Genomic DNA, 18107 nt, shown 5'->3' with positions numbered 1-18107 from the left:
TCAGGTCATGTAGAGTTTAGATAACGATGATGACAATGACTATAGGTGTGCATGACTTTTATGGACCTGAAGGCACATTCAGGCTCCCTGTGACATATCAAGGGTCACACTTAAATGATAGCGGGGCCAGGTTTCAGTTGTTTGGGGTTCATTAAAGTAGTGAAATAGGCTTTTTTAAATTGTCTTAGTTTTGCTACTAATGATCTTAAACTCATCATAAATGCAAAATAGGGTATGCAAATGGGCTGACCTCCCTCTAATGGCTGGGGTTTTCTTGCTACGTGAGAAGAGATGTGAAGAATTATGAAGGGTAATTCTTTAAAGCAGAAGGATACAAACAGTGGTATCCTTCTGCAGAGAGAGGGGAAGAATGTGCTAATATTGCCCTGAGAGGCATAAAATAGTACTAAAACATCCTACACTGTAGCAATGCTTCACTCCAAAGCAATATTGGTACTGGTTAAATTTGTAACACAAAAAACAGCAATTTTTAAAGGAAAATAGTTTTTAGAATCCAATTAAAACCAATCAATGCTGAAGCAAACTTTGGGAGGAAACTCTTCAGAAATCGGGCCATGCAAGTCCAACAGAGAGCAGTTTGTACAAAGCAAGTACAGTTGAAGTTTGACTGCTCCTTAGGAAAGAATCCATCCTAGTCTTATAGCTAAATCAGGTCTGTATTGCAAGAAGAATCCGTTTAGGTGGGTTGTAGTCTCCCTTTCATCTCTACTACCAGTATGCACTATGTTTGAAAGGAAGAACAATGTTCTGGCTCTTGCCTGGCATTGGGTTTCACACACTAACGATCTCAGACCTTAGTCTGGTTAACACTCATTCACATGTAATTATCACAGGAGGATAATTTGCTATTGTGAGCAAAAAAGAGAAAAATAATATGTTTGCAATTCCTTTTAAATAATGTCCTGGTTGGATGTTGTGATATTTTTTATTGATTCTTAGTATAAGAAAAGGAGGTTCCTTTTATGTGAAAATAGAGAGAACTTCAGTTTGAGTTTCAGTATTAAATTATTGTGGCAGAATCACATTGTTTTAATAATAATTTTTATTAATGTTTACAAGATAAAAAAGTAATACAAACTAAGAAAAATATAACAAAATAAAAAGGGCGGAGGAAATAAAAGAAAAAAGAAACAAAACATAATAAAAGAGAAGATATGTATGTATGTATATTTGTTGTTGTTGTTGTTGTTAGCTGTGAACTCGTGTCCGACTCATTGCGACCCTATGGACAACGTTCCTCCAGGCCTTCTTGTCCTCTACCATCTTCTGGAGTCCATTTAAGCTCACGCCTACTGCTTCAGTGACTCCATCCAGCCACCTCATTCTCTATCGTCCCCTTCTTCCCTTGCCCTCAATCTTTCCCAGCATTAGGCTCTTCTCCAGTGAGTCCTTCCTTCTCATTAGGTGGCCAAAGTATTTGAGTTTTAGCTTCAGGATCTGGCCTTCTAAAGAGCAGTCAGGATTGATCTCCTCTAGGACTGACCGGCTTGATCGCCTTGCAGTCCAAGGGACTCGCAGGAGCAGTGGCGTAGTGTGGGTTGTCAGCACCCGGGGCAAGGCAAGTAATTTGCGCCCCCTAACCTGTGGATTTTAGCACTCGAGTCTCTTCCACTAGCTCAGGAATTCTGGGAGTTGAAGTCCATGAGTCATAAAAGAGCCAAGGTTGCCTACCCCTGAGTTAGGTTCAAGGCAAAAAAGGGTCTCTGGAGAAGAGGGAAAATGCTAGTTTAACACTGAAACAAGGCAACTTTAAGGTGCCTCAGCTGTGATTTAGGATGAGACAAAGAGAGGACATGGCGTTGAAAATGGTTAATGGGGCATGTTTGTTCCACTCTTAGTGGACGTCAGGATAAACCCCACGAGAGAGTGACCTTACAACAGATGTGAATAGGCTTGGACTACGTTTGTAGATTGAGTGCATACATCACATGGAGCGATGATGGGCTTCATCAAGATTTATGATCCCACAATTGGCTAGTTTTCTCCATCTTGTCCTAAACCCTGGATACCAACCACGGTTTATGGCTTAGCATGTGGCGTGGGGTTGACCCAACATGTTAGGCGACAAACAATGACTTCCAACTTACAATGCCTCAGCTTCCCAAGGTTATTCCAAAGCCGGAAAAGCCAACCAAACCACCCTGCAGCTTTGCCTGCTTAGGCTGAACCCCAGGAATTCATACTTGCTGCGGCGTCCGACCTATTTTCTGCCCAGACGCTGCTTATCCAAGCCAAGCCGCCTCCTTCTCTTTGGCACCTCACCCCAAAGATTCGCCGGCCTGGCTGGAAACTCTCGCTGCTGGCGACGTGTGTCGGGGGGGCGGTCCCGATCGCCGATGCACGGTTGGATCGGCAACCTGCCGACGCAGCTTTCGTTCCAGAGCAGGGACCCCCGGAGAGACGCTGCAGCGATCCTCCCCCCGCGGGAAATCCACCCTCTTTCAAGCCCCGCCGCGCCCCCCCGCCTTTGGCAACCCCGGGAGCGCCTTGGGAGAGCCTCCGCAGCGGAGCCCCGGGCTTGCAGGAGGGCCGCGCTCTGTGCACGGCAGGAGCCGCCTTCTCCTTTGCGGGGGGGGAGGAGGGAGAGAAGGCTTCCGTCCAGCGCCGGAGCGAAGGCGGAGCGGCCCGAAGGAGGAGTCACGCTGTGTGGTTGTGTGTTTGTGTGTGTGTGTGTGTGTGGCGCGCCGTGGGGCGTCAGGCCCTTCCCGGCTGGGGCTCCGGTGCCTCCGCCCTGCAGGATCCCGGCGCCGTCGAGCGCGCCCCCCCAGATGTTGCGCCCGGTGCGGCCGGCCCCCCCTGCACCCCCCACGCTACGCCACTGCGCAGGAGTCTTCTCCAGCACCATAGTTCAAAGGCCTCAATTCTTTGGCGCTCAGCCTTTCTTATGGTCCAACTTTCACTGCCATACATTGCAACTGGGAAGACCATAGCCTTGACTATACGCACTTTTGTTGACAGGGTGATGTCTCTGCTTTTTAGTGTGCTGTCTAGATTTGCCATGGCTTTCCTCCCCAGGAGCAAGCGTCTTTTAATTTCTTGGCTACAGTCCCCATCTGCGGTGATCTTGGAGCCCAGGAAAATAAACTCTGTCACTACCTCCATTTCTTCCTCATCTATTTGCCAGGAATTGAGAGGGCCAGATGCCATGATCTTGGTTTTCTTAATGTTAAGTTTCAACCCAACTTTTGCACTCTCCTTCTTCACCCACAACAAGAGGCTCTTTAGTTCTTCACTTTCTGCCATTAGAGTGGTATCATCATAGAGTGGTATCATTGTTGATATTTCTTCCAGCAATCTTAATTCCAACTTTTGATTCATCTAGCCCTGCCTTTCTCATGATGTGCTCTGCATATAAGTTAAATAGGCAGGGCAACAGTATACAGCTTTGCCGGACTCCTTTCCCAATTTTGAACCAATCAGTGGTTCCGTGTCCAGTTCTCACTGTTGCTTCTTGGCCCGCATATAGGTTTCTCAAGAGACAAATAAGATGGTCTGGTACGCCCATCTCTTTAAGAACTTGCCACAGTTTATGATCCACACAATCAAAGGCTTTAGCATAGTCAATGAAGCAGAAGTAGATGTTTTTCTGGAACTCTCTAGCTTTCTCCATGATCCAGCATATGTTGGCAATTTGATCTCTAGTTCCTCTGCCTCTTTGAAATCCTGCCTGTACTTCTGGTAGTTCTTGATCCAGATACTGCTGGAGTCTAGCTTGTAGGATTTTAAGCATAACTTTACTAGCATGAGAAATGAGTGCAATGGTGTGATAGTTTGAACATTCTTTGGCACTGCCTTTCTTTGGAATTGGAATGTAAACTGATCTTTTCCAATCCTGTGACCACTGTTGAGTTTTCCAAATTTGCTGGCAAACTGAGTGTAGCACTTTTACTGCATCGTCTTTTAAGATTTTGAATAGCTCAACTGGAATACTGTCACCTCCACTAGCTTTGTTGTTGCTCAGCTTTTCTAAGGCCCACTTCACTTCACATTCTAGGATGTCTGGCTCGAGGTCAGTGACCACCTCATTGTGATTGTCAGGAACGTTAAGCTCATTCTTGTATAGTTCTTCTGTGTAATTTTGCCACCTCTTCTTAATCTCTTCTGTCTCTGTTAGGTCCCTGCCATTTTGGTCCTTTATCATGCCCATTTTTGCATGAAACGTTCCCTTCATCTCTCCAATTTTCTTGAAAAGATCTCTGGTCTTCCCTATTCTATTGTTTTCTTCTATTTCTTTGCACTGTTCATTTAAGAAGGCATTCTTATCTCTTCTAGTTATTCTCTGGAATTCTGCATTCAATTGGGCGTATCTTTCTTTTCTCCCTTGCCTTTTGCTTCCCTCCTTTCCTCAGCTATTTGCAAAGCTTCCTCAGACAGCCATTTTGCTTTCTTGCATTTCTTTTTCTTTGGGATGGTTTTGGTTGCTACCTGTTGTACAGTGTTGCGAACCTCTGTCTATAGTTCTTCAGGCACTCTGTCTATCAGATCTAATTCCTTAAATCTATTTGTCACCTCTACTGTACGTATATTCAACAGGGATATGATTTAATTCATACCTGAGTGGCCTAGTGCTTTTCCCTACTTTCTTTAGTTTAAGCCTAAACTTTGCAATGAGAAGCTCATGGTCTGAGCCACAGTCAGCTCCTGGTCTTGTTTTTACTGACTGTATAGAGCTTCTCCAACTTTGGCTGCAGAGCACATAGTCAATCTGATTTCTGTGTTGACCGTCTGGTGATGTCCATGTGTAGAGCCGTCTCTTGGGTTGTTGGAAAAGAGTGTTTGCTATGACCATCGTATTCTCTTGACAAAATTTTATCTGCCTGTGCCCTGCTTCATTTTGTACTCCAAGGCCAAACTTGCCTATTATTCCGGTTATCTTTTGGCTTCCTAGTTTAGCATTCCAATCCCCCATGATGATAAGGACATCATTTTTTGGTGTTAGTTCTATAAGGTGCTGTAGGGCTTCATAGAACCGGTCAATTTCATCCTCTTCAGCACTGGTGGTTGGGGCATAGACTTGGACTACTGTGATATTGAATGGTTTGCCTTGGATTCGAACTGAGATCATTCTGTCATTTTGAGGATTGTATCCCAGTAATGCTTTTCCTACTCTTTTATTGACTATGAAGGCTACTCCATTTCTTCTGAGGGATTCTTGCCCGCAGTAGTATACCTGATGGTCATCTGAATTAAATTCACCCATTCCTGTCCATTTTAATTCGCTGATACCTAAGATGTCGATGTTCAGTCTTGTCATCTCTTGTTTGACCACGTCCAGCTTTCCTTGATTCATGGATCTTACATTCCAGGTTCCTATGGAGAAAAAATCTTTACAGCATCGGACTTTCCTTTCACCACCAGGCACATCCACAGCTGACCGTCCTTTCGGCTTTGGCCCAGTCACTTCATTCTTTCTGGCGCTACTAGTACTAGCCCTCTGCTCTTCCCCAGTAGCATATTGGATGCCTTCCAACCTGAGGGGCTCATCTTCCAGCGTCATATCGTTTTGCCTTTTGGTACTGTCCATAGGGTTTTCATGGCAAAGATACTGGAGTGGGTTGCCATTTCCTTCTCCAGTGGATCACGTTTTTTCAGAACTCTCTGCTATGACCTTTCCGTCTTGGGTGGCCCTGCACGGCATAGCTCATAGCTTCATTGAATTACACAAGCCCCTTTGCCACGACAAGGCAGTAATCCATGAAGGGGATGTATGTATATATGTATATGTGTATGTATATACATATTCTTTCTTTACACATTCTTTCTCCTAACTGTCTCTTGAGAACTGGACATTTTCTATAGTTTAATGTTAAAAAAGACCTACTGCTAAAGACAGGGCTCATATGCTTTGATGATATAGTAATATAGCATTAAAAGGGGATATGTTTCAAGCAGGAGGAGGCATTATAAATGATATCTCTACCTTCAGTGGGTTCTCCTTGCCAATGATTATGATTATATTTATCAGTTATCTTGACTAACGAAACCGTCTTCACCTGGGACCATAAACATCTAGTGTATCATCAGGTGAGATTCAAATGGCTCTGAAAAGCTACTGAAAAGAAAGAGGCTGCTTAGGAAAGGAGCAGACAGAGGACTGCTTCTCTCTCTTCCTACTATTTTGGATTTCTATATTATTATTTGAAGGCTTAGTTCCAAGTTTTGATCAAACAATCCATCCTACACATTTGATATCACTGCTCTAGCATGAAGTCTTAAGCCAGCAAAATGTTCAACTAAATGGAAGGTTAAGATCTTTTATATCCTCACACACACACACACACCATGCATGTGTGTGTATTAGTGCTTGGGAGACCCACAAAATTAGAGTGAAGATGCATTTTTCTTGATGAATAACCCACAAGTATTTGTCAATTTTTTAAAAAGAGAAACAGCTTGGTGTACCATGTTTCCCTGAAAATAAGACCCAGTCTTTTTTTCTCTCTCCAAATGATGTATTAAGGTTTATTTTTGAGGAAACACGGTATCAGGGTGATTAGCCTAGCTGGGCACCCCACCCCTTAGTGTGCACATAAGAAGTGGCAGCCTGCCAGCCCCTTGGCTGGCACACTCTGGGGCTGTGCAGCCTGGCTCGTGGGAGGCTCATGCAGTGGCACAAGCAGCAGGCGGAGGCAGAGGCATGGGGTGAGGTAGGTGGCCGCCTACTCCAGCATGGTTGCAGGCAAGCCAAGAGATGGTGGGACAGAGTTGGTGGCATGTCTGGATCGTCTTCTTTCCCCCTGTGCCTCTGCCTCCACCTGCTGCCAGTGCTGCCACACAAGCCTCCCACGAGCCAAGTGGCCAGGCAGCACATCCGGATCACCTGCCTCTCCCCTGTGCCTCTGCCTGCTGCTGATGCTGCTGCATGAGGATGACCTCCCATGGCCGGCCGCCCACCCCGTCCCACTGTCTCTCAACTTCCCAGTGGCCGCACCAGGGCAGGCAGCCATGCAGCGAATCAGGATCACCTGCTTCCTCCTCCTCTGCCTCTGCCTGCTGCTGGTGCCACAGCATGTCAGGATTGCCTGTCTCCCCCCTGCACCTCTGCTTGGAGGGCCAGCCTGGTGGTTGCAGCGTGCTTGCTGCTGCCAGACACTGTCTCTTCCCACATGCTCACACCTTCCTGTGTTGACCATGCCCACACACCCTGGGCTCATTTTTGAGGTAGGACTTATATTAGGCGCACACTAAAAATCAGGCTAGGGCTTATTTTCTGGGTGGGTCTTATTTTTGGGAAAACATTGTAATAGTCAGGCTAGAAGCTGGAAGACCAGGAATGTTAAGTTCTGCTTTATGTCAGCTGGGTGACCCTGAGTAGGTCAGTTTCTCTGAGCCCTAGAAAGGGCTTTTGAAAACCCTTATCAAGAAAACTACAGGGACCTTTGTAGTCTCTGAGAATTAAACACAATTGGCAGGAGGAAAAAAACATCTACAGGTAATACTCAACATGCAACCACAATTGGGACTGGAACTTTGGTTGCTCAGTGATATGTTCATTAAGTGAGTCAACGTGTGACTGAAACTGATTTTACTATCATTTTTGCCATGGTTGTTAAGTGGATCCGGGTTGCTCTGTTGACTTTGCTTATCACAAGCAGACTGGGAGCTGACAAATTGTGATTGGATGATCTCAGGATGTTGCAACTGTCATGAATGTGAGCCAGTTGCTGAACATCTCATGATCAATTTTGATCACATGACTGTGAAGGTGGTGTGACAGTCATAACTTTGAAGACTGATTGCAAAACGCTTTTTACAAGGACAGAGACATTTTCTTTCTTGAAATATTCTACTTGGAAATACATTTTGATAGAATCTCCAGTGTCTGTTTCTTGATATTTTGTCTTTTTAACACTAGAGGGAGCCAATGCCCTACATTTTCTTTGTTATAAAATCAGATGCCATTTTACTTTGTAAATGGTTCTTGAAACAATACTAAAAAGTGTTTAGCATGTTCACAAATGCCTAAAATCTATTATGTAACAATATCCTAGAATGCTACTTCTAATTTCAGGCAACATCGTAATGATGTGATCCACCCACTGTATTATCGAATGGAATAATTATTCCACATCAGCATTGTGCCTAGGAAGTTTGCAAAATGCGACGTGACTTTGTCCATTGGACTTTGTTTTACAAAATTCAAATCATTTCAATTTGAATTTGAACTTTGAAACAAACTTATCCTACTTTGCTGCAGGCCTGTGAGTTTAATGAATTCCTTTCTTAACATTGTATCGATCTGATGTAATTTTTCTCAACTGTTTGCTCTCCAGAGAACTTGAATTGCTACTGTTTCTTTCCAAGAAATCATAATTCTTCCCCCAGCTCTGTGCTCTCTCTCCCCTCCCCCCATGTGTTCAGATTTAAAATGATATGTGCACTCAGGAATTTAAAGCTCTTTCTCTGTTTTTTTACAGACTTCAAATGCATATCGTGAAAAGGGATAGGGCTTTTATTAACCAGTTGTACACATTTTCATGCTGTTGAGCTCTTTGTGGGTGTCCATTTTCTTCACCATAATGTTAGAATGGCAATAATACTAATACTAATAATAAATAATAAAAAGTTGGAAGGGACCTTGAAGGTCATCTAGTGCAACCCCCTACCCAGACAGGAAACACTATACCATTTCAGACAAATGGCTGTCCAATCTCTTCTTAAAGATTTCCAGTGTTGAAGCATTCACCGTTTCTGGTGGCAGGTTGTTCCACTGGTTAATTGTTCTAAATGCCAGGAAGTTTCTCCTTAGTTCTAGTTTGCTTCTCTCTTTGGTTAGTTTCCATCCATTGCTTCTTGTTTCCATGTATTGCTTCTTCAGGTGCTTTGGAGAATAGCTTGAGTCCCTCCTCTTTGTGGCAGCCCCTGAGCTATTGGAACACTGCTATCATGCCCCCCCCCCTAGTCCTTCTCTTCATTAAACTAGACATACCCAATTCTAGCAACCGTTCCTTGTATGTTTTAGCCTCCAGTCCCCTAAACATTATAATTATTATGACTGTGTTTCTTTCTTTTTTCCTAAGAAACCTCCCCTTTCAATTAGGTTTCAGGCCAGGTTATGGGAAAGAAACCATATTGGTTGCACTTGTAATAAGAGCAGGATGGAGGTATAGCATCCATTCTTCCTCTTCTTGAACTCTTGGTGGCTTTCAATTCCCCTGACCATGACTTTTGGGCCAACTGTGGGGTTTGGGGCCAGATAGTGCATTTTGTACTGCTTTGGCTCTTTTTTCCAAGGCCGGTCCCAAATGGTGTAGATAGAAAGTGAGAGGTCCAGCCCAGGACCACTCCCTTGTGGGATACCAGAGAGCTCAGTATTCTCTCTGCTCCTTTCTAACTTTTACATGAAACCATTGTGTGAGATCATTTGACATTGCAGGTTGAGGTATCATCCGAATGCAGATGACACACAGCTTTACATCTCTGTTACTAGCAATCCAAGGGATGCTGTGGCTGCCCTTTCTCAGTGCCTGGAGGCTGTAAGGGTCTGGATGGGGGACAACAGGCTTCAGCTGAACTGTAGCAAGATGGAATGGCAGGGGACCTCTGGATCCGGGTAGTCTGTCATCTTTAGTTCTGAATAGGGCTGCACTATCCCAAAAAAGACTCAGTACCGCAACCTGGATACATGACTTGAAGAGCAGGTAGCAATCATGGGTAGAGGCCCTTTGCACAATTTTGTGTTGTGTACCCATTATGTCTTTATCTTGATTGTGAGACCCTACATATGGTCACTCATCATCTCTCAGTTGAATTACTGCAATGTGCTCTGCCTAGGGCTACCCTTGAAGAGTATTGGAAAGTTACAGCTGGTGACACATATAACACCACAGTTGCACAAACTGCATTGGTTATCAGTTTGCTTCCTGGTCCAAGTCAAGGTTTTGGTGTTACCTTTGAAGTCCTTTATGGCACAGGTCCAGGTTATTTAAGGAGCCAGCTCACCCCAACAGAATTAGCCCATTCCAATTGTGCAAACAGAAGAGGCCTGCTATGGATCACATCTGCTAAGGAATTTCAGCAGGTAGGGCTAAAGAGGAGAGCCTTTTCCATTGTGGCCCCATCCATATGAAGCACTCCACCACTGGAGGTGAAAACTGCTTCCACCCTTGTGGCCTTCTGGAAGGGTATTAAAGCTTGGTTTTACTGGTTGGCTTAGGGCCACAAGGGGGGCACTCACTGATGGAGGTGATTGATGGGGTAAGAAGACCTCATATCTGTAACATCAGTCTCTTTGGTTCTGGTTTTTTGAATAATTTTAAAATTTGAAAGTCCATAGTCTTAAATTTTTAAGTGTTTTTCTATTTATCTTTTTATGTTCTGTAAGCCACCCAGTCACCCTTTTGGGGAGATGGGTAGCAAATAAATTTAATAATACATAAAATAAATAAAAAGAAAAATAATTATTCTTTATAGAATGTTTTTCAATTTTTGTTCTGTTCTTTTTTTAAAAAAATTGTTGAACATGCTTGCTACCTTCCTCAAATCTTCAGGCAAATGGACTTAAAGAGTCAATCTAAGGGATATCATATCTGTGGACTTCAAAGGAGTCTGTGGACTCAGGATATCACAAAACTCTTTTGCTGCCACCTAGTGCCAGCATACGTGCCATCACACTCACAACAGATTTAGTAGTCCTATTGAAATGATACTCTAACAAAGTATATTTGTTTTTATCAGAGTCCATTCCAAGTTTAATGCGGTTTGTTCATTGTAAGAGTTTGCAGAGTAATAGTTCTTAATTTCAACTTACATTTACTGCTGTCTTCCCTAGTCTTGGGATTTAGATGTGTTGGAGTATAACATTTAGACTTTGAAATGATTTTAAATTGCTGAAAATTATGGGTATCATTAACCAGCCTTTTGGCAGAATGTCATTGTGAAAAGCTGTTTTACTCACTGCTCTGCAGGCTCTGTCTTCATACCTGAAATCTTGATGGTGGGGCTGGTGGAAGGGGCTGGTGGAATAGGCAAAAATAGGCTTCAGTTCAGCTTTGGCAAAACTGTGCATCTCTAGATTTTAGATCCCCTCCCTCCAGTTCTAAACACTTTCTATCTCTAGCTTTCAAAGGGGTTGCATTACCCCAAACAGAACTGGTGTGTAATTTAGGGGTGAGTGTGTGTGTTTCCTCCAGATCTTTTTGCTCCTGTTTGAGGAACAGGTGGCAGCCATGATTAGGTGTTTGCCTTTGTTTGCCATGATTAGGTGTTTGCCTTTGTTATGCACAATAGGACCTTTTCATGAACCCCTTACAATCCCTCATGCTATTATCATCTCACGGTGACTTGCCTTTCACCAAACATGAAAAACGTGGCTCTGCCATTAAGCCTGGGGCCCTGATGTTTTCACTGAGCCCATTTCTTGATTATATTGATTGTGGGGTACTCTGGTTGTTCTCAACTGCTATTTTATGTTATTTCTGTTTTTTAATTCTTGGTTGTGTTTTTATGTTTTTTTATTTTTATTTTAATTGTTAGACGCTCGGATTCATTTATAGGAGATGGGCGGCCATAGAAATTTATTAAGTAAATAAATGACATTACCATGTACTGTCCATGGGGCTGTCTTTCAAGAACATCCCAAAATTGCATCTGGTTCCAGGTGCAGCAGCACAGGTAGTTATGGGCACCCCTTGGTGCCAGACATTATTACATCTCTGCATTGGTTATCAGTATTCTTCTGGGTGCCATGCAAGATGCTGGCAGTCACCTTCAAGGCATGGGGCTGTGTAATTTACAGAAGCCTGTTCCCTTGATTGTTTGATCTGATCCAGCAGAGGAGATAAGTATGGATCCTATCAATCAAGAAGCATCATCTGGCAGGACCCAGGGAACAAGCTTTTTCTGTCATGACACTTGCCCTTTGGGAACAAATATCCCCTGGAAATTAGAATGACTCTATTCCTGCTGGCCTTTTTGTGTTCCTGGGTATGGAAGTTGGCTTATCAGAGCCTATCAAATTAGTTTGATTAGTTTAATTGTCAGTGGATTGTTTTTTACTTGGCTGCAGGTTGTGTATTTTATTTTATTTTACTATTGTTTGTGTTTTTAACTGCTGTTAGCTGTCCAGAGTCATCCTACTGAGTGGGATGGCTATATCAATTTAATAAAACAAACATAAATATAGTATTCTTTTTATTATGAACAACTGAATGTAAAAGTTAATACCCTTAATTATTTCTGAGATCCCACATACTGTCAGATTATGTATTGGCTGAGTAGTTTAGACAAATAAAACAAGTAAGTGTCGCCACTACCAAGGTTCCAGTAACCATTCTGTTTATAAACCATTTATATAAGCAACATTAATGTCTATGAATGTAGGAATTCACAGGAGGAACTTGTTGTGATGGTTTTTTATACATTTTTAAAAATTGGACTCTGAGGGATGCCATTCACTCCTTTCTCTCTTGCAGGTCCTGTGTTACAGATATGTGTGAGTGCCCAGTTCATAAGAATTGCTATTGTGAGTCATTTCTAGCCTATGCCAGAGCTTGTCAGAGAGAAGGTCTGAAGGTCCATTGGAAACCTGAAGAAAATTGTGCTGGTAAGGAATTCACCATTTCATGCATTGCAGCATGGAGGAGGGTAAAGGAAGCTTGCAAAACCCTGCTTTTGCTCCGTTTCCCCTCTCTTTACTTCATATTGTATGCACACCGAGTCTGCCTAAGTCTGTTGAATGGAGTAGTGGTTAGTGGAAGGATTGCGATGTTGCAGGCTGGAATTATTCTGGCTAATTAATAACATTTCCTGTTCTGCTTCTCGCACATATGGAAATATAACTGTAATAAATCTGTCTTTATTGGAAGGAAAATAGGAAAGAAGAATAAATAAGTAAATCAACATTGCCTAATATAGTGATCCTGCTAATAATTTAGGTTCAAGTGGTTGTAATTATGCTGAGAGGTACAACATTGCTTTTAAAACCCTGGGTGGAGTGCAAAGAGCACTTACTTTATGCTTGCTCAAATGCCAAGGTTAATTGTAGCATATCCAGCATCCACAGAGAGGCTTAACTAACACAGCTATCTGTTCATAGCTCTGCTTCTGCCCTTGAACTTACTAAAATAATTCACATTCATATTTTTTAAAATTGTATTGAAAAAGCTCACCCTTTTAACTTCTGTTCTCAGCTAATATTAAAGCAAAGGAGTGAAAGCAATAAAACAGATGACTATGTAATATTTGAAGTGGGAAGTAAAAGACAGATATGCATATTGGGGGGGAGTGGTTTTGGATAAATTGCTAAATTCATCTTTTTTTATTGGCCACAGTCTTAAGAAACAAAGAATCAAAAGGTGAATTTTAAACAGGAATATAGGATCAGCAAAGTTCAGAAGAATTTCCCAAACATTTATAATCAAAAAGGAAGGTGGATGCAAAGGGCAACAGAGCGCCTGTGTTTATGATATCTAAGAATATTCTCCTTTGGAAGACCTTCTAATTGAGCAAAAGAAATACAAGACGAATGAAAAGAAAGTTCTGTGAGCCTAACATGGAAAGTAAACTTGATTTTTTAAGGGAATAAAAGGATAGCTATGTTATTAATTTGGTACAGCAAAAAGAAATCAGTCTTAAGACTTACAGTACTAGAAACATTTGTGGCCCAGATATAGATGAATACTTCCTGCATTCAGTTAGTAGGAATACTTGAATAGCCCCTAGGGGGAAAACAAATAAATTCAGATTAGATCAAGTATAAATATAACATTTATAATAAATAAGTACAACAGGACCAGTGTTGTAATAGGATAGGTGCTTTCGACATGTGTTCGACAAGTTCCCATCCTTTTCAGGCTGCACAATCAATGTCTGAGCTGCTAGGGATTTGGAAAAATACAGTCTTACATACTATGTTGTACCAAGCATTCCATCATTATTTAAATCAAAATCAGTTTGCATGAAGAAGAAAGACCTTGAGAAAGAGAAAACAAAACAGGTACAAAAAAGAGGAGTGTTTTGTTTGGCTATGTGCTCTTTCAGTCCATGCCAGCCTCTGCCTTCAAACCCTCAAAATGTCACATTGAGAATAAGTGTCACTGGGCTGAAAAAGATTCTCCAAGCAATTGTACTTAATTGGTGTTACATCCATAAAAGATAAATAGCAATTCAGCTGAGGTTCTACTTAGTGTTGAAGCTGTTTGTTTAACTCTAATTGTTACATTTTTAGAGACAGAAAAATATTTAGATAGAAACAAGAAAATAATGAATGATTTAAAGAGTCATGACATAAACAGATGTGGCCAGTGTTGCAACACAGAAGCTGTTATTCTGAATTCAAGAAGTTGATCCACCCAACCCCTGAGATCTCCCAAGTAAATTTGCTTAAGCTCCTTTGCAAGTTACTTTAAACAAACTCTGGTGTGGTTTCCAACAAAGAGGAGTGAGATTCAGACAGCAATTTCCCTCATCTTGTCCTTTGCAAACTCAAATAAAAATATCAGACCTTTTGTGAATGTTTACAATATTACAGACACACAACACTGTGTCATCCTATCATATAAAAATAACTCAACAGTGATAAGTCATTGAATTGGATGGGTATGTTGCTATGGAAGTTTGCTGGGAAATTACCAGTTCACACACACCTCTTTTGCTCACCACTAAATGACTGGATATTCTTCTCGATGCAGTACATTTCAAAGCTACAGTAACTGCTCAAACAATTTAAGTTTTCCCTTAAGCCTCTAATTAAAATGCCAGAAGGAATAGCTGAGCCTGGAAAAGTCTTTTGTGGGAATTTTTCTCACTCTCCATTTCTTCCTGCTCATCTGACCCCTCTTTCAACAACAGATACCTTAATCTCACTCATTCGCTTTCTTTATAAATTGTTATCTCCTGCAATTCAAACTTCTTGTTAGAGTCCCAGATTTTTAGCATCCAGCTATTAAGTTCCTTCCTTCCTTAAGTTTCTTCTGACAACTCTTACCAGTTTTCACTAAACTGGTATTCTAGAACAACCACTTCAATGGCATAGCAAGAATCAGATTTGTTTGATTGTGTGGGTTGGAGGAAATAAAAGAGAAGAATGGAATAATAAATGCTCAAAAATTTCAACAACTCGGTTTCTATGTCAATAGAGAGAGATGCATTTGGTGTGAAGAGATCTTTTCAACAATTGAGGAAAACTTTTTTTTCCATGCCATGGGGGAAAAGCACTATTATTCCCCCACACCACTTGGTTCATTGATTAAGGTACATGTAAATCTTTCTAGAGAAATGCATTGATTCTCTGCAAGTTTTAAAGAAACAACTGGGGATGATTCCACGGGAGCATAATTTAGAAATAGCAGCTTGTTCAATGTTGAGATCTACAGTAAGCGGTCTAGCAATGTTATGATTATATAACCTAAAGTTGTTTGGGTGAGTCAGGGTTTGGTCCCTAGTTGCAGTTTATTCCTTAGTTTCAGAAACTGCTCTTAAAATAAGGGTCATTGGTTCAATGTATCCTTCATGTCCAATTTTCTCTGCATGAAAGTATAATAATCAAACATCTGCATAAAAGTATACTCAACAAAATCTCCTATACATTTTGAACAGTGGGGTTTTTGGCACATGCATAGCTTATTATTCAGGTGTGTTGCATTGAGAATTAATCTGTAACAAGGAAAACATTATTCCCTTTCAGAGATCATGTCTGAGAGGCAAAAAGCAATATCTGTTTTACACACCCTATTAACCCTATTCCAATATAGGTTGTTGTAAAATAAAATAATAAAAAATCACTATTACTTATATGTTACATTATTGTCATTCTTACTGACAGTCTGTTTCTTGGGATTCTAGACTCAAGCTTCCAAAAGCTGCCATCTGGACTTAATATTCTGCAGACCACTCCTATTGGCAGAGCTGTAAAAGAAGCATTTTTATTAATTCTTCCTCCCTGTGTACAATTCCTTCCCCTCTCTGAAATGCAGAGGATTAGGAGATCCTCAAAGACAGCTTGAATGCTATGGATTGTGTGGGCTGTGTGAAGCTTCCGAGACTTCTCTCTTCCTAGGGGAGACAGAACTTGGATTCAACCCAGCATTTTGAGAATGCATTACTTGCTCTCCTTATTTATTCCAATGATAATTTTTAATTCTTTTGTGAAAAATATGCTGTAATGTTTCTAAAGAGAAAGTTGTGAGTTAATAGAAGATGCTGTAATAATATTTACTATGTGTTGTAATATAATCAGCACCGGGAAAATAAAGAAGGCACTTGATACTGAGACACATTGAAAACTAACATTAAGTTATCATCAAGGTAATGAGGTTCTCATATTCCACACAAAAAAATGCTTTCAGCTGGGATATTTTAAAAATGTCACCTCTTCTTTTATTATTCTACTAATAATTGTAATGACTAGCTATAGTATCCTGACTGTGATTTCCATGGATATAGTTTGAGGATGACTTAACTGTAGATCCAACCAAGTAGATACTGTGAAACTCATATCTTTGAAATGTCTTCCAGGAATCCAATGTAAACATGGTGCAGTTTATAACACGTGCGGTCCTGGTTGTGCGAAGACTTGTGCTAACTGGAATGAGATTGGTCCCTGTAATAAGCCCTGTGTTGCAGGATGCCACTGCCCTGCCAACTTAGTCCATCACCAAGGAAGATGCATCAAACCCACTCTCTGTCCACAGCGGTGACATTAGCTTTCACTCCAAGGACACTGAACTTGATATCTTGAGTCCCTTTTGAAGCTCATAGCCAGTAAGGACTGCAGAGTTTGTTGGCAGATCTTATAAAACTCTCTTCCAAAGAGAAAAGGAAATGTCTGTGCCTATGAATGTATATGTCTATCTGGAAATGTACACCGATACAAGCATATATGCAGTTGTATATATATACTGTGTGTATGTGAAAGAGAGAATACATATGTGCATGTGTGTACGTGCGCACATGCGAAAAGAGTACATCTAAAATTGCCATATCCCTTAGCATCAATGAACTAAAGGAAATCCATCCACATTGTGTGAAGGAACTTGTGCTGAAACTCAAAAGTCATTGTTCAATTTAGTTGGCATAGCATGATCTTACTATCTGGCTATTCTATGCCAGTTCAGCAAGAGGCTAGCCCTCATTTCTCTGATTTTTTGCATCATTTATATCAATATAGAAGGACAAATTATTATATGTATATATTTTTCCATTATGTTTTAGTGCTTATCTACTCCTAGGCTGTAGACCATGAGGATCTTTTGTATAACTCAATCAGACATTCAGTGGCAAAGAAAGTACCAGTTGGAGAACCTAATTGTTTTCAAGTCTATTCGTGTTCCAACCTAAGTTTTGGCTAAATTTTAGATTGATCCAGGACTTACTAATTTTTTCTTCTGCAGACGTTTTGGATAATAGTTGAAGTATCTTAATAAAGAAAACTTGACAACGCATACTATGCTTCATCACCTCATTTAAATGTTGCCCCAGGCATGCATGGTGTATGATCAGGATGGTAACATTTAAATTCTACAGTGCTGTCTAAAGCTGTTGGTCTGGTAAGATACTTATATAGGCACAGTGCTGTAAAAGTAAAAAAATGTCTTCCATTTAAGAGAGGTTTAAATTTCTCTAATTCTGTTTAATGAGATTTGGGAAGCTTAAGTGTTGAGATAATTTAAATGAAGATCTAGAATTACATACTTCCTTCTTGAATCCTGCAATTTTAGTTGTAATTTATTTCTGAACCATAGTTTGGCTTATTATTTCATTTAGTTAAAATATGTTCAGCAAGAACCAGGATTACAAATTACATATGAATCATCTCTGTGTTGAGATACAACTAAAGATTCCATGCTTTTATTTTCAGAATTTTGTTGCTGCCAGAATTATCTTGATAACTGATTTTAAGCACTATGAAAGCTCATTTACATGAGCACCAAAAAGTTTCAATAGTGCTTGAGCAGAGTGTCTATCAGCCACATTCATATTGCCTGCTGGAGGGAAAGAAAAAATGTTGGCGGGCCTGTCACCATCCTCCTGTTCCTAGTTATCATAGGTGGGAGACTACCAAAATATTCCAGGAATGTAGGCTAATCTGGGAACATTATGGAAAAGGGAAACGGTAAATCATTCCATTATAGGTGCCAAGAAAGTTA

The 18107-nt window shown here is 41.0% G+C and overlaps 1 protein-coding gene across 1 annotated transcript in view; it reads left to right on the top strand.

The window, feature by feature from the left end:
* BMPER (BMP binding endothelial regulator) overlaps positions 1-17390 on the top strand; it is a 192222-nt gene extending 174832 nt beyond the window's left edge. Inside the window, exons 14-15 of the mRNA XM_081343053.1 lie at positions 12435-12565; positions 16477-17390. Of these exons, the coding sequence (XP_081199179.1) occupies positions 12435-12565; positions 16477-16658 (313 nt within the window). The 3' untranslated portion in view covers positions 16659-17390. The remainder of the gene's footprint in view (positions 1-12434; positions 12566-16476) is intronic.
* The last annotated feature ends 717 nt before the right edge of the window (positions 17391-18107 follow it).

Source organism: Vipera berus (assembly GCF_964194415.1).
Source record: "Vipera berus genome assembly, chromosome: Z".
Taxonomy (NCBI): Eukaryota; Metazoa; Chordata; class Lepidosauria; order Squamata; family Viperidae; genus Vipera; species Vipera berus.
The sequence above is the reverse complement of the archived record's forward strand: the minus strand, read 5'-3'. Positions and strand labels throughout refer to the sequence as shown.